We start from the raw sequence: 18324 nt of genomic DNA on the forward strand, positions 1-18324 counted from the left end.
GGCCTCACTTTATTTATTGTCACACTGACTGTGGGCTTCCGAGACCAAAATCATAGTTTAAAATATGTTGTTACCTCTGTTTTGTACAAGATAATGACATGGATGACAATATGTTTTATAAAGAGATTTTGGACTCAGAAACCCATGGTAAATATAATAAAAATCATTGCTTTTTCACATTTATGATTAAAGATAAAGATCTGTATTTAAATCAATACACTTACAAAACAATACATTAAAGTAATGTAATATTGAATAAACTACTGCTAAAAACTTCTTGATCCTAAAGTATAATACATTAATAGCTTAAGGCTTATGACTAAACATTGTATGAATGTATGGAGGAACTGCCGATGTTGATGCCATTGCAGGTTCCTTATCTTTGACATGTTTTGATTTCCTAAACTGAAATCCATTTTTGCGTAAAATTTTGCGAAGTGTTTCTCTAGAACCCTTGAAATTGATTTCTTCTTTTAGTATTTGTAACAATTTATTAATTGTTGGTACTTCTTTCTTGAATGCATAAAACTCATGAATTTTTCTCCTAATCACCTGCAAATCATATTCATCCACTTCAATTTTTCCTTTAGTCCGCACTCTTTTCTTAGGTGTTTTCCTCAAAGTTTCTGGATCAAGAAGACCCTGTTCCACTAATCTAGCTTCTTTTACAATGTTTAGTACTGTACGCTCAGAAACACCTAAAATAAAATGATAACTTTTTATCTAATACTGTCCTCATACATTGCAACCTCTTGATGAAAGCTGTAACTCTTTTCTTTGGCGGGTTGAATTGATTAAAATTATTATTTCAAGTTATATATTTGTTATAACAGTACACTATAAAAGTGCATTGATTATGGAGAGATTTTGTAGGATTCTGCACCTCACTTATTATTCTATATATATATATATATATATATATATGTATGTATCTGTGCATTTAGCTTATCACCTTTTGTAATATTGTTTTTCCATAAATCAATAATTTGGCCATTGTTAAAATAGAATGAACAGGATTTAGTCTCTTTTACAATAACTGCAATTTTTGATAGTGCAATGAGGTGGAATAATGTATTATTATCTTTTACTAAATTAAATAGGGCGACATTTTTGATAAAAAAAGGAAGCTACAATTATAAGTTAAGGATATCTGTTTAAAACCTATTAAAAACAAAATATTTTTCTCATAGAAAGCGCTAACCTGTGGCAGCCGAAACTCTGACGTACACTTTACTAAGTGGAATTATTGGAGCTTGCATTCGTTTCTCTTCGTCCATGAACTCTTTAACCTTAAGGATTATTTCACGAACCTCACTAGTAATATTTTTCGGCATCTTAGATAATGGAAAACATTTATATTAAACAAAAATACAAGAACGACGCGACTATAATGGCCGATTTCGTCGCACACAAATTGTCTCTTCGCGTCGCCATCTGTCATAGATTAAATGAAATAACTTTTCTATGCTCTTTGGTTTAAAGTTTTAACAACAACGCCAGGACCTCAGATGAAGAATTATATAGATATGGCATGCGCGTTCACCCGTAAGGGACAGATAGAGAGTACTATAGACTATACCTATATATAAGTAAAAGGATTGGGGTTACCAGTTATTTGTTTTGTCCCGAAAATGAATAATTACGATATAATTTAATATATACCAATTTATATATTCCCAATTAAATTGTAATTAATAAACGTAATAAATATAAAAAACATAAACAAAAAATTTTTGTTTATGTGACTAAGATTACGTAAACAGATTTTTTTAGTAATACTTAGTCAGGTCATAAATTCTGTCACATGTTTAATATAAAATAATTGAAACAAGTTTATTCATTATGTGACCATTTATATACCAAATTGAACTTAACAAAACATAGATTCTTATGACACTAAAGTTTATTCAAAATGACATCCGTGATTTTGAATACAGGCCTTCAATCTGCTCGGCCAGTCGTCTATCGCAGCACGAACGAGGTCCATGTCAATATCGGCGGCTGCCTTAATCAAGGATGTCTTGAGTGACTCCAAAAAAAGAATTTCCCGATATTTTTTTCCCGCGTACCGCTTCAACAAAGCGCGGCATCTCTTCAGTCTTAGGTCCATTAGACGAGCATTCAAACGATGTCCTATTTTTCTTCGATATGCACGAAGCCCTAAGTCTTCATAAAAAGCTACAAAAAACATACCAATATTATAGTCATATAATTTTAAATTACTCTGTATATCATTACAGTGAACACTACATGTAAAACTACTTAATATTAAACTATTTTGATTGTAATTTCTAAGAAACAAAATTTACATGGGACAAATTAAAAAGCATACTCTTTAAAATCAACGGGATAAGAAAGTATTAAATATTTAAAAACACAGCATATACCAGAATTAAAAACTCCTTTTGAAATCTGTTGAAAATAGTATAAAAAATGTGAATTGTTTCATTTATATACATTATACATACTATAATTTATTTCCCCTAAATTCAGGGTAATTTTTACAACAAGATGGTGGTATTATTTTTACGGGTAATAACCAACCAATTTGAAAAGAAGTTTAATATGGCCGCTTGTTTCCCAGATCTACAGTATATTATTTGACACAAATGACATCTGCGTTTGGGCGCATAATGTTCGAAAAATACTATTTTATTTTAGCTAATTTTACCCGTATTTTAACATATTAGTTATTACAAAGACTGTAAAAAACAACTAGTTTGTATTTTCTTCCTTATTTTGTATGAATACATGTGAATAAGTGCGTAGTTTCAGTACTTACGATTGAAAGGTTATGTTTTTCTCTTTTCGCTGACTACGGCTTTTACAACCAACAATACAGCAGTATACCATGTTTTATACACTTGGTCTCACTAAAACTGTAATATCAAAATATTTTTGCACAATTACAGCCACTAAGTACTCACAATTTTCGAAAAATAGCACGAATGTCAAACTTTGTTAGGGACAACCTAGGTTGTTTGTAGGGGACAACCTTTGTTCCAAACAAACTCCAAAGCCTGGTACGCAGAAAGGGACAGAAGATAGTTATCCCTGTCTTTGTCACGTCACAGGAATTGGGTATAACTGTATCTCTCTCACTCACGGTATTATTATTACCGTGTCATAGACTTGGCCAGGACCTAGAAATCGCCCAGGACCGGGAAGTTTGCAAGAAGCAGAAAGTCTTCTCTTCTCTATTTTATGACGACTACGCACCGCACCGCAAAGCTTGTATTCCCATTCCCAGCAAGTGTACTGAAGTGTACGACTACTGCACGAAATTTTTTGCACGCAAACTTTATAAACTAACTTCTTTTGAAAAAAGTCTAATTTCACACCAATGCAGTGTGAGTTTTAATATTGAAGCGTGAGCTGTCATTTTCAAGAAGGATATAATGGTCCAATAATAACTTGTCAATAATGTTTTAAAATCGTTAGGTTTTTTTTTCAATTAAATTTACGTCACATTTTATTTGCAGAAGGCAGAAGCAGTTTTGCATGTTTTGGAAAGTTTACCTACCTTTCCAGATATGTACAAGAAAATCGTAAATTCGTATGGAGAATCCTATTACGACCACGCTTGTTCAATAGATTATGATAAAGATGTTTTGGATGTGGACATTCAAGAAAATAATTTTTATTGGTGGACACGCCTGAGACGTTGGTGGAGTGATTTGTTTCTACTTTCCTACAGTGATGAAAGATCTAGAAGTTATTATCGAAGTTCTCATTCTATGCGAATGGAAAGGATGAAACAATTTCGCTATCATGGGGCAAGCATTCATCCATTTAGTAAATTCAGGTATGAAACTTATTTTTTCAACAGTGGCGTGATTTGGTAAATAACTGAAAGACAGCTAAATTATTCATTGAAAGGCTTAGGTTTGAAATTATGGCATGGGTCATTGTATTTCCGTTTCCGCTCTTAATTTGTACTATTGTTGCGCCGGTCCCCTCACTCACCCATACCCGATTCGTATATGGACGGGTGGGAAACGGTGAACCTTGGAAATACATGTTGGATTGGGACCACTATCTACACCAACACTTACATGTATAATATGTTACATTTAAGAAATATCAAGAATTTTTAAGTGTACTAACGTATGAAACGTTGATACAAAATATATTAATTTGCAGGAATTTTTGGGAATGCCTTCTATTAAGTTCTGATCTATTAAGCAAAGCAATATTTCATCATAGTACTTCAATCTTATATGGAGAACTGACATGGGAAATTTATTTTATTGGAGTGATCTGTGAAGCAATTATCCTTATGGATTTATTTGTGAACATGTTGACTGGGTACATTGTTAAAGAAGATAGAAGCATTAACTTAGACGTTAAGAAGTCAACATTGAATTATTGCTCAACAAAGTTATTCCTCCATTTTGTTTCGTCACTACCACTCCAGTCTATAATGTTTCTTAAATACGGCAAAAACATTAGTTGTGCACTTTGTAAATGTAACACGTTCGTATATACTTTGAGGCTTATAGGTATAGTACGTCTTTATCGATTATATGATGCAGCTAATTATTGGAATAGAGAACGAAGTTCTTTTCGTGCCATGTATTTCTTCAAATTTCTCCGCATCGCTGTTTTAGGTCTTAGTACCATGCTCCTAGTTGTAAAATTGGTTGATACGATTTCTCTTCTAGCCGTAATGCATAACGGAAAAATAGATCCTTCTTCCTATTTTCTTTCCGTTGTTAAATTCAGATATGATGAAAGATATCCCCTACCTAATGTTCTTTTCTACACCCTGGAGCTAGCTCGTGTATTAAAATCATTCTTATTGTTTAGTTTTGGGCTGAAACCACAGATCTATTATTGGGATAAAATGGCTTCACTCATTTCCTTTATATTAGCCAATGTTTTTTACATGTGGAACCTAATAGAGTGTCATGGTTGTCTCAGTCGTATCAAATATCCCCAAGAGCAAGTAATAATGAATAAATACAGAATCGTTAACTTACTGCGTTGGCGTCAGTTATCTGACGATTTCAGTCAAAAAGTTCTTAAATATCATAATTTCAACATGACTAAACTGACCATAACTGAGAAACAAAATGGTTGCTTTCATGCGATTCCTGCATCTTTAAAAAAAGAAATCATCATAAGTTCTTACGGAAAGTACATTTCTAGGATACCCTATTTTTCTGAATTCCCGCAAAACTTGATTGAAGAAATAGTGTTATTATTAATTGAAGAGGTGTATTTAGAAAATGACGTTGTGGTCGAGGTAAGCAATGAAATTTAAAAACTCTATAAAGTATATAAAAAGTATCGTTAAATACAAAACTACGATTATCGCTCCTCCAAACATATTCTTTAGGAAAGGAACTTTCATAGATAGAAGAATATGATTTTATATGTAACATATGTATTTTGTTTTAAGACATCTCTATCAAGCGACGGCCTTATTATTGTCGACGTTGGAGTATTGGCAGTTTGTTCCTCGGTGGACGATGACATTCAGTATCTCATTGATGGGGATTATTTCGGCGAAATATCTTTAGTAACGGATGGGACTTATGCGTCGCCGTCCGTTGTTGCAATGATTTCCTGCAAGGTAATCTTTTTCCTACCTTTCTGCTTTCATAAGAATTCAATCTTTCAATATATCAATTCTGCAGATTTAATAATTATTTATTTGTTTTTTTCTTGCAGCTTCTTTTCTTAGATAAGAACGCATTTAGAAATACAATGCGAAGGTATCCTAAATTGTTTTTTACAATGAAAGAACAGATTGTAAGTAAGTTTTCTCTGTCGAAACTATAATTAATTTGGTATTTTAAATTACTGTAATAATAAGGTATTCAAATTGTTATATAAACGGGTGGGTTCTTTCTATAGGAGTACAATTTATTTTATTTTTATTTATTTATTAATCAACAAAATTTACAGATTTTTTGCTCAGTTGTGTGACTTAGTGCCATTAAACATGGAATGTTTATCCCGGCACTGCGCAGTTCACCATATGTTTACATATCTAATATACATAACAACTTAAAGTGTACCAATTATACAATATAAAATCTTATCATAGAACTAACTAAATTAACAAATCATTTCGAGGGTAGGTGTTGTTGGTATTCTTTTACAATGTTAGGTTGCGAACACACTGGCGTATAAATTATATTTTTAGTTTTAGATATAATTAGTTTACCTATTAGTTAGATTTTTTGTGTATTTTCTTTAATTGTTACATTTTATTATGTATTTTATATATATGATAAAATAATATATTTTTTATTATTATAAAATATATATATTTTTTACTTGCGTTTTAATAAGTGTTTTCAGTTATTTTTATATTATTATTGTAAAAAGTGTTCTTTAAGTTTGCTTTTAATGTTTCTATTATTAAGTAGTTTTCGTGTTTCTAAGGGTATGTCGTTAAGTGTTTTGGTTAAAATATATTTACTCATCCTACTCCCGTAGTAGTTATTTACTTTTGGTGATCGATATTTTTCCTGTGTCTTGTATCTAGTATTATATGTATAATGTTCTTGCAACGGTTCTAATTCTGAGAAACGCTCCGATAATAGCAAGAGTTTGACTTTTTCGTGTACCGGAATAACGTTGCAGATTTTGAAAAGTTTTGAGTAATCTTCTCTGTATTTTTCTTTAAGGTGACGAGGAACAATACATTTTAAGAGTCTAATTTGTAGGTTATATATCCTATCCAGATATGTGCGAAATGTCCTGCCATAGCTGGTTAACCCATATGAGATGATCGACTCCCCTAGAGCATGGTATAGGCTTAGACGTACTTTGTAAGGTATTTTATGCCTGATTATATTTATTTTAGCTAACGTGGCTCTTAACTTGTCACATACGTTATCAACATGGGTTTTCCAGTTCATACTTTCATCTATAGTTAGGCCAAGGTATTTGTGACTTTGAACTACAGATATGGGATCGCATGTACACTTGTTTTGCTGATGTAGACACGCGTGGCTGTGGGCTAGTATCTGTATAGGCTTTTCGTACTTAATATGACTGGAATGTATATGTATAATTTTTGTTTTTTTGGCGTTAATGACTAGTCCGAGATCGTGAGCCCACATTTGTATGTTTTTAAAGTCTTCGTTTAAATGATTAACGGCATCTTCAATATCCCGTTCTGCGGAGATAAGACACGTATCATCAGCGTATTGGTATAGATCACATTTGCCGACTATTTTATCGAGCTCGTTTACATAGGTCAAATAATGGAGTGGACCCATTACTGAACCCTGTGCTGTTCCAGTTGTTACTTTTGTTTTTTTGCTCAGTGATTGTTGAACTTTGACCTGGAAGAATCTGTTACTGATATAATCTGTACACCATTTAAGGGTGGGCCCTCTAAATCCGGTATTTTCGAGTTTTTGTAATAGAAATTTGTGATTTAAGGTGTCAAAAGCCTTGCTGAAGTCTATAAATACGACCAGAACATGTTTTTTTTCGTTTAGATGCCTATTTACTTCGTCGGTGAATTTTGATAGGAGTTGTGTGGTTGATTTTTTAGGCTGAAATCCGTACTGATATTGTGATATGACATTGTTTTTTTGCAAAAATGTATGGAATTGATCACATGCGAATTTTTCCATGACTTTATTGATACATGGGAGAATTGTGATGGGTCTATAATTTGAGTATTCATCGTGGCGCCCGCTTTTGTAGATTGGTCGTATTAGGCCTATTTTAAGTTCTGTCGGATAGGTATCAGTATCGAAACTGGTATTTATTAGTTTTACAATAACTTTGGTAATTTTATCTGAGATAGCTTTAAGGTCGACCGGGCGTATGCCGTCGACCCCTGGTGCCTTTTTATTGTTTAAATTATTTATTAATTTTAAAACTTGTTTATTGTTAGCTTTTTGCATCCTAAAAGTCACATTTTGATTCTTTGAATACGATTTGTATGACAATAGGTTAGTGCTACATTTCGGTATTATGTTTTGTACACCTTTGTCAAATTCGTTCGCAAAATTATTAGCTATGGAATCCGTATTTACGTGTCTAAAGCAGAATGCTTTGTCTAGCGTTTCATCTAAACTTTCACAAATTTTACCACATAATTTATTTATTATAGTCCATGTAATTCTTGGATTGGACATGCTTTCTTTAATTTTCTGATGGTAATAGTTATTCCTAGTCTTATTAATGAATTTATTAGTTTTATTCCTATATTTTTTGTATTCCTGACTAAGAATTGTATTATTGACGTCTTTTTTCCACTTAATATATAGCTTATCCCTCTTTTTACACATATTTATTACGTCTTTATTAATCCACTCTTTATTATCGCGTTTACTGATGTTCTGTTTTGTTTTTATTAATTTAGATTTCTCATAGCATTCGTTAAATTTCATTTTGATAAAGGAATATATTTTGTTAGGACATTTCATTTTATCTACTGGAGACCAATTTATCTCATTTAGCATATTATTAAGTTTTTTCCTATCATAATAAATCGAGTTCAAAATTTCACCTGGTGTGTTCGCCGCCTTATCTACGCAGGTGAGAACGGTTAGGCAGTGATCGGCTAGTACCGTACCAACCGAGGCGGAGTACAGGTCTAGCGTGTGCGATCGAACAAATATGTGATCTATGCAAGTTTTGGATATATAGGTTTTTTTGTTATCTATTCTCGTGTAATCCGTTATCGCGCACGCTAGACCGCACTCAGCCATTTTACTTAAGTAGTAACAGCGAATTGGTGTGTGCGTTTTTATGTCGATGTTTATATCACCTAAAATGATTACATTATGTTTTTTAGCAAAATTAGTTTGTATGACACTGGTGCATTCATCGAAGAACAAGTGTTTGTTTTGGTCAGGTGGCCTATACAATGTACAGATATAGAATGTTTTATTATTTGGTGTTAATATCGTACCGACCAATGATTCACAGTGCAGTGTCTTTATGTTCGTAATCTGAAATTTATGGTTTTTCCGGACATAAATTATAATTCCACCGCCTTTCCTGTTACATCGTAATGCACTGTACATCAAATAGCCAATTCCGTGTCCTATATCTGTAGTCTAATCTTACTTCTTACTAATATGTGTGAATATAAATATGAATGTTTGTATTGTTGGATCTGTTACAAGATGATCTTCACATAGGTGGGCACAGTTAATCAAAAAGTTAACTTCGTTAATCGTTAATTCGTTAAATAAAAATTTAACTTCGTTAATCGTTAAAGCGTTTAATTTACGAAAATTTAACGCAAGTTAAAGTTAACAGTTAAAGTTAATTTTTGTTTATAAACAAAAATATAATGGCTCTCTCTATATAATGGTTAGCTGTAAGAGAACTCTTTTAGAGTTAAGCTCTCCAGTACAACACTTCATTTCTTATTTGATGTCACAAAATTATATGGGTATGTACAAAGTTTAAATAAATAAATAAATAAAAATTACGAGTATAAGGCCCAAGCGGGAAATGGCCATATGAATAATCTCCGAATCGTATGGGCCGATTTTGTCGAGACTTTTAATAGAACTTAGGCTATTTTCAATAATCCTATCTATAGTTTAGTTATATAATATACTAAAATATAATTTAGACAATAGGAGCGATGTACTATATATACTACACTGACAATTAATGATGGACAATTGACTTTTTCAGTCAATTTTTTTATCGACAATCCGACGTCACGGAATTAGAGAGCTAACTAAATTTAAACAACATAAATTTTCTATTAAACAGTAAGACGTGTGACAATATTCAAAAGAAAACAATCAAAACTTTTGTGCAGTATTTACATTTATCTGTTACTATTTGCACCCGGATATTCATTTGCTCATACTCCAACAACTGAACATTTAATTTTATGTATAATTTGGTAATATTTTTTTATTTTATTTTAGCTAAGGGCCCAAGAACAGACTTATCATTTTTTACGTACTTTTTATTTATTAATATAGATTTATTAATAAAACTTCTATCTAACATCAGAGGAAACTTATTATAACATTGATAAATAAACTATATAACCAATCCAGTGATACATCTCAACGCATCAAACTATATAACTGAGACGCCTTCGATAACTTCTATCATCTAATGATCTATCGTCCGATCTATTGTTATATGTTAAATCAAGTTAAATTACTCTCAGTGTATAGATCATAAGTTACACGACATAACGAAAACAACCGATCGCGGGTGATGTCTTCTCTCTTTCTTATCACCTATAAAATCGTTATAGTTAATTAGTAAGAATATGTTTTGAATTATTTTCAACGACATTCGATTAATTTTAAAATAAACTTTCGATATACGTAAAAAAATCGATGTCTTTTTGTAAAGGTCACTTGTGGCGACATTTCATATATTAAATTTAGTATAACACAGTTCAACATTATTTCACTAACATAATTATTTTATCTTTTTCCTCATTCTTTCTCGTTTTGTCGTATACTTTTTTTTGTAAACAAACAAATTATCTTCGCTATTGTCTTTGCGCAGCGCACGTGCATCCCCGACCATTAGAAGGGTTGGGGCCATAAATCCATTGAGTTCGTTATCGCATTCTCTGTGCGGCTGTCCATTTGATCCTTTGTTCATATTTTTGTTGTTGTTAAAATTATTTTTGTTGACTATGAAGAAGCTCCAAAAAAACAAACGACGGTAATAAACACCTAAATCCCTTTTGTTTTTGAGGCATGTTTATTGCGTGCACATTTCGTCTCCCGAATTTTTAAATTTATTTTTCATTGTTTGTTTCTTATCTACGCAATAACAAAAAATCCTATTTGTACGCTTTTTCAAATGAACCATAAACTATTTTTTTTTGTTGTCTTTAAACTCCAACATTAAAATAAACATTTTTGTCTGCAACAAAGTTTAGTTGTATTTTAGGTACGACGCTGAAGAGTAATGCACACTCGATTATTTTGATTGCTATTCAACGCAGAGTTTATCTTTTTTTAATAGATTTTGCGTCTCACGTATAACAATTATTGTATTAAGAGTTTTCGTGTTTTCGAACCTTATGTTGATTTTATAACAAAGTCTTGTTCTAAAAAAAGTGATGTTAAATAAATAAAAACCAGTTTTAATGTGAATAAAATGTAATAAAGACTTTTCGAGATATTTGTGTAAATGTGAAATAATCAATAAACTTTGAAGGTGTCTAGCGCCTAAACTTCGCAATACTTGATAGAGGTAAGTTTGTTTAAATCGTCACTATTTTCTAACAAGGATTCTGTGTTACTCTTTTGATCACATCTATCCCGGCCGCTCGGTGTATTGTATTTGTATAACATGCATCACACTCGCTCGTTCTCGTTCTCTCTCGTCCTCGTTCACCATTCGACTCGCCGACGGTCGCCGAACATAGCCGAACTTACGAATGTAGCCTGTTGCATAATTTAAATAAAATGACAACACGTCAATAAGTGTCTATTGTAACAATTAACGGACTAAATTAACGGAAGTAGAATTTAACGGAAGTTAACAAGAGCGTTAACACTTTTTGAATTTAACTTAAAAGTTAATCCGTTAAGGAAAATGTTAACTTCGTTAATTAACGATTAACGGATTAACGAGTTAATGCCCACCTTTGGATCTTCAGAACTGCTAAACAGATATCTCTGATTTTATATAGACGTAAAATATTGTCTAGAAGAATACATATATAGAAGTAAAACCGAAAATGTGGTAATAATTTTTTTTCTTCATATTTTTTTCACAAATAAAAAAAACATGTGTTCGAAACCAAAGACATTTTCATTCCTTATACTCGTCACCTTCATTCCATTTTCACACTGTAATTTTGCATTCTTTCTTACATCTACATATATAATAAGAAAAAAGACGAATGTGAATGATGCAATCGATCAACTTTTCTTTCATTTTGTGACCATCTCAATATGCCAAAAGAGTAGGTTTTGTCAAGAAGTAGGACAGGAATGACCTAGCTGTTACAAGCTAATCATTTGTTTTCACAAGAACAGGTTACTTTCATTCTACGATTTTAAATTTTTGAGCAGTACTATGAACAATAGTGACAAACATATTCGTGTTAAGCATATCAATTAACCTACATTGTTTGCCTAATGTTGACAAAATCCGATACGTCTGTGCTTTACCTATGTAATTTTATTGTTCATCGGATTCCTCAATCGTGACATCGGGTTCACGTAGAGAATGTAAAATTGTTTTTTCTCTAATTCTATTAATATTCCGCGTGGTGTTTTTATTACGACACAGTTTTGATGGAGTAATGGCAACTTGCTGAGCAACTAGTCATTATAGTATGGGCAGTTGAGAGTGGTTACGATTTTTCTAACATTTTTCCACTAAGCTACTACATGCGTGACCATGGCCTTGAAAAAAAATACATGTACATATATAACTTCTATCGAGAAGGCAACCGAAAGTAGTTGGTCGTTTAGCAGAAAAAGGTCTAAAACAGTTGTTACTGAAGCATATTTGAAGAATTTAAACATTTTCAAGATATTTATTCAGATACATTATTTATTTATTTATATATATACCCGTTGCACGTATTGTTGAGTCTGCAAGGTTATAACAGTGAGAATCTTTTTTTTTAAATTAAATTTCAACATTTAATAATTTGCCCATTACTCGGTATACTTGACTTGAGTATAAGAAAAAAAGGTTCAAAAATTCGAATTTTTCTAGATAAAAAATATAATAATTATTATAAGTAAAAATGTACTGCAACGAAGACTCTTGCATCGACAACACGATATTGTGGGAGGGGAAGAACAGTTGAATCTTTTGTCGATATTTTGTAATAATTTGACTATAACTTCTTTTTCGTCAAAAGAAACATTTTTTCTGTTAGCCATTTCTGTATTGCTTGTCACCTACGCGAAATGTAGTTTTAATTTTTCCGGTAATTCAACTTTGGAAATTACTGCATTAGTCTATCATCGAGTAACATCTAGTTTCGCTTGAATGGAAAAATTTATGCGTGTCGCCAAACACCTTCCCGCGCTGAGATTTGCATTATGCATTTGACAAAGGTCTATGTATGCAATACTAATATATCCGACAACTATCACCTGCTAACACTGATTTAATGATTGGAAAACATCAGTCATTTCAACGTTATAACTGCTACTAACCGCGCATTCTCCAGATATGAACGAACGCAACATACGGGTTTATTAAATCATTTTATTTTCAAGTTTTGTAAATTAATAAGGCGTGGTAATTATAAAATTTTCTTTTAAAGCATTTGTCGTTATGTGTTTCCAACAATTATAATATAGGTATTTTGAGGCTCCCTTTTGACTCTCAAAACCCCTTAATACCCCTGCTGGCCGAAAGTTCTATTTTTATTTTTTCCACTGAACTTTCGACCATGTACATTCTTGTCCGGAAGTAATATCCTGCAATTTGGCCATTCTGCAGCGAGTGCATCCTCAGACAATGTACTACATAAAACCCAAAAATTGATCATCAGCATCACTAATTATCTCGACGTTTTGTCCTTTTTCCCAGCTTCTTCATTATTAAATATATTCATAATATGTCACTTATTCATCTTACTCATCATTTCGTGTATCTGCTTACTTTTACTGCTTCTGAAATTTTTCTTTTAGGGCCACTTTCTTTTCGTCATAAGTACTGAAAGATTTTTTCTCTTCAAAGATATATCCCCAGTGCCGGATAAACAACGTCGATCTATGATCCTCTAAATCCTGTGCGCACTTCGTTCGGAAATATGTTACGTCATCACCGATAAAATTTGGTAGGGAATCAATTACGTAAAAACACCTGCCATCATCATTCCTCTGTCAGTCATCTTAAATTGATAAAATTATATTTACGTTATTAAAAAAATCACCAGTACTTCATTAGAAAAAATCATAACTAAAATTATTTTAATCACTTTAAAGAGTTGAATAATGTAGCTTCATAGAATAATTTCTATTGCATCGTTCGTTTAATGAAGGCGGTTTATATATATTGCATAATAAAAAAAAACAAAAGTTTCATAGAATTAATTATCTTGGTTTTGTGTAATTGCACACAAATTTGATTTTTTTAATAAAAGCATTGTTAGTTTCACGCACTGATTAACACTACAATTGTTTTTTCTAATAATTTCTTTTTATGGAAATTTCGAGAAAAAATATAATTTGATTATACAATGTGATAAACGCTATTTTTTAACAATTCCAAAACTTGTGAAATGTATTCTTCAGTTAAAGCACAATATCTTTATTTCATACTAGCTGTGCTCGCGACTTCGTCCGCGTGAAATTCTGTCTTCGGATAGAATTTTTTTACGCTAATCATTCTACTTAACCGACGTGATAGTGTGCCAGGACCACGCCAAATGTCTGGTCCTGGGTCTCTGCTACCCTTCTGGGTTACGGGATTGAATTTTGTTGTTGTTGTGGTATTTTACTTAAACTTATAAAAAATTACAACAAAACATATTAAACTTACAAAATATTCCCATAAAAACTTTCATCCCCTAATCCCTATTACAAACTTCAAATGTCAATTTATTTATATCAAATCAGCAGCCTAAAAAATAAGTTCAAACTTCTAACTGTAAAAATGACGACACTTCCATTAAATTTTCCATCCCCAATTTCAACCCCTTACAACGCTTTTTTCGCGTTAAAAAGTAGCCTTTGTCCTTTCTCAGGCTCTAGATTAAATATTGGTAAGGGTAACAGTTAAACATACTAAACAAAACATTCACCAAAACCGAATATATTGCCAAACAAAATTTCATCCCCTATTGTTATTTAGCACCCTTGGGGGTAAAATTTTTACAAAAAATTAATTTCATATTTTTTTATATCAAGTTAGCAACCTTAAAAATAAGTTTCAGGCTTAACTGTAAAAATGATAATTCCATACAAACTTTCACCCCCACTTTCAACCCCTTATAACCCCTTTTTCGCGTTAAAATGTAGCCTATGTCCTTCCTCAGGCTCTAGACTATCTGTGTACCAAATTTCATTTAAATCGGTTCAGTAGTTTTGGCGTGAAAGCGAGACAGACAGACAGAGTTACTTTTGCATTTATAATATTATATTATTATTAAGTAAGGATTAAAGGATTAAACGAGGAATTAATAAGGAAGATAATTTGCTTACATTGAAAGGAAAAGCAAGGAAATGGTAATTAAGTCGGTCATAAGAATTCGTATTTGTTGAGAGAAATGACGAACTTTTTACTTTCAAACGGTATAAGCTTGGACTTAACAAGTTAAACATGCAGCACTAAAATATGTAATCCAAATATTTTTTTTTAATTTTGGAATATTTTCTACAATTTTACTATTTCATTTTACTGAAATAAAATAAGCGGCGTAAATATTATACGGAAAATAACAAATTGTATTATTATCTGCAGCAATCATTATAATTAATGTATACCATTTCATTATATTTTTATATCAAAGCTTTTTGTTATGCGTAGTAGCCCTTCACTTCGTTTTATTTTATCTAGAAAGTAAGCAGGCGTGGCGGTGGTTCAAATAACACTACGCAATGACTGACGATTATAGTTTCGAAACAAAATTGATGGCTAACTAAATTACTGGCGTGTTAATAGCCAAACAAATTCATAACAGTGTTCTATAGTAGACATAAACCCACGAATAATTTTGTATTTCTTAAACTGTGAATCTAAAATACCATTCAATATGTTATATAATTAAACGACAAGCTACGGAGTGAATAATCCCAACTCTTAAAAGGTCAAATGTTCTCTGATTCGGACGCAAGAGTTTATCTGGACTTGGGTCCTTTAGCAGATAGTGTCTTTCCCATTTCGAAGTGTGGCGATATGCAGGAAGAAGGTTCACATTCAACATTACCTATAGATATATTTAGCATATGAACTTGATGAGATATAATTTTGTATTTTATAAAACCCTCGATATTTATTAGTATATTATAAAAACTAATGTACAATATGTTATGTAATAAATGAATTTATTAATTTCATAACAGCGGCCAACCTGTTCTAGATTACTAAAAATAATATTGCAAAGATCATTATTAAGTTATGTAATTTAGCAGTGATAAATGATTTCGTAAAGACTTTTTAAAATATATAATTACTAATTTGAGTTTAGCCGTTATTTAAGTAGTTTATAAAAATGTCTCACGAAAGTTTCCATAATCCTACTAATATTATATTTTTTTTATGTACAATTGGAAATTATAATTTGTTATATTATTTAATGATATGATTAACTTTCGTGACAACAAGGAATAAAACTTGTGATTGATAATATAATTATTGTCATATTTGGCAATTTGCTTAATGCAATTTTTGTAATATGTTGATACAGATGTGACAAATCTTCGTAAGTGACCCTATTTCGAATCGTGGCTTTAGCTTAGCTATTCGTAACGTGTACTTCGATAGCATCCTCAGTGGGCATATCCCTAATACTTCTGACAATTGCCTTCGTATTGTCAACGTCAATTATGACAAAACTAGCTGTGCCCGCGACTTCGTCCGCGTGAAATTCTGTCTTCGGATAGAATTTTTTAAGGCTAATTATTTTACTTAACCGACGTGCTATAATTTGATGTATGGATGTAGAAGAACATAGAGAGAGGTGTGCCAGGACCACGCCAAATGTCTAAAATATTCCCAAACAAAATTTCATCCCCTATTTTTATTTAGCACCCTTGAGGGTAACATTTTTTCAAACGTTGAATTTCATATTTATTTATATCAAATTAGCTGCCTTGAAAATAAGTTTCAAGATTCTTACTGCAAAAATGACGATAATTCCATACAAACTTTCACCCCCAGTTACAACCCCTTACAACCCCTTTTTCGCGTTAAAATATAGCCTATGTCCTTTCTCAGGCTCTAAACTATCTGTGTACCAAATTTCATTTAAATCGGTTCAGTAGTTTTGGCGTGAAAGCGAGACAGACAGACAGACAGACAGACAGACAGACAGAGTTACTTTCGCATTTATAATATTAGTAAGGAAGTAAGGACTAGTAAGGATTAGTAAGGATTAGTATGTGATTTCTGGTAAAGTAATTTACGCCCCTATCAGCCTTCTCAAATGTTAATAACATGTTGTCGATGATGATACCATGACGATTGTACACAAATATTCTTGCTAGTCACTGATTTCATGTAAACTTATATGTTATGTAATGTTTTCAATGAAAGAATGTGTTATTTGAATAAGAATAAGACTAGACTCTAAAATCGCTGCTCTTTATGTGAGGAAGTGCATTTTAGTCGTATGTTTACAATCAAATGATTCCAATGAGTCATCGGTTCTGTGTGCTTAACGTTTATTACAAGACAATACTATATGCTAATACCGTAGAGCCAAAAAACATACTTGTAACATTCTGTGCATTCAGTTAACATCAGACAATGTAAATAAACAGTTTTATATGGTAATATGCCGCAATTTGTAGTTTTATATTGTATTGTGATACTGTTATATACTTTTTTTATACAAGCGTTTAAACAGTGGAAACATTTAATGCTTTTCATTTTCCTACGAAGTTTTGATAAATTACTTGATCTCTTTTCTTATGGTTATGTGATGTTTTGTTATTTATAGCAGCTATAATTATCATCTCGTCTTAATCCAATGCGGGTCAAAACGAAAGTTGATCTATGAGAAGAATCATACAAATGCAACATCCATGTTGAGTAACTCAGCCCGCGGTATACGCCGGAGCCGGCCACGGCATCATATATACAAGTGTTTATTTTAATTCGTGCGTTGCCAACCCCGTTTGTTATCCAACCACAGTGCAACCGATGGCGAAAGTGGGAAGCTCTAATAATCACGACTAGTGTGTCTCATGTGACGTGTTAACATCTAGAATAGCTTTGATAGAAATAGCCACCGCAGATAGCAAGGTCATACTTCTAATAAAATTCACTTTTAGCAACATATATCAGGCATACACGAAATGTATCGTCAAAAAAATATAGCCTCGTGGAATGGTCATTAAAGCTATGATGGTTGGGGTTCCCCCGTTTTTATAGATTCCTTAATATTTCCCGTAACTTCTTGTATATGGACATGAAATTTACAGCTTTTTCTTCTTCAATTCCGAGATAGACTTATCAAAACAATGTACAAAGCATCGTGTACCTCAATTTAATCTTTATCTGAGGCGATGAGCTCCGGCTCAGAAATTAACCAGTGAGTGAAACAGATCAGTGTTGCTAACAATAAATTTTAAATTCTACTATAAAGGTTTAAATTTTCGTCTAAACACTTTGCTACATTTGTATATCTACATACTACCAGCATACTAATTATCAGATATCTTGGAGGCTCTTAATTTGGTGCGAGTCGATGCGCAGAGCACAATT

The 18324-nt window shown here is 32.1% G+C and overlaps 2 protein-coding genes across 2 annotated transcripts; one reads left to right on the forward strand and one right to left on the reverse strand.

Annotated features, from left to right (window-relative positions):
- Positions 1 to 289: 289 nt before the first annotated feature.
- LOC123723343 lies at positions 290 to 1476 on the reverse strand. Its single transcript, XM_045685922.1, has 2 exons — positions 1202 to 1476; positions 290 to 698 (listed from the first exon to the last, which is right to left on the reverse strand). The coding sequence occupies exons 1-2, from the start codon at positions 1332 to 1334 to the stop codon at positions 307 to 309; spliced, it is 525 nt and encodes a 174-aa protein (XP_045541878.1). The 5' UTR covers positions 1335 to 1476; the 3' UTR covers positions 290 to 306.
- A 1673-nt stretch (positions 1477 to 3149) lies between these two features.
- Positions 3150 to 6731, forward strand: LOC106716985 (potassium/sodium hyperpolarization-activated cyclic nucleotide-gated channel 2). Its single transcript, XM_045685541.1, has 5 exons — positions 3150 to 3805; positions 4144 to 5248; positions 5405 to 5578; positions 5677 to 5757; positions 6699 to 6731. Exons 1-5 carry the CDS (start codon positions 3534 to 3536, stop codon positions 6729 to 6731), a joined length of 1665 nt encoding a protein of 554 aa, XP_045541497.1. The 5' UTR covers positions 3150 to 3533.
- Positions 6732 to 18324: the final 11593 nt, after the last annotated feature.

Source organism: Papilio machaon, chromosome W (genome assembly GCF_912999745.1).
Source record: "Papilio machaon chromosome W, ilPapMach1.1, whole genome shotgun sequence".
Classification (NCBI taxonomy): domain Eukaryota; kingdom Metazoa; phylum Arthropoda; class Insecta; order Lepidoptera; family Papilionidae; genus Papilio; species Papilio machaon.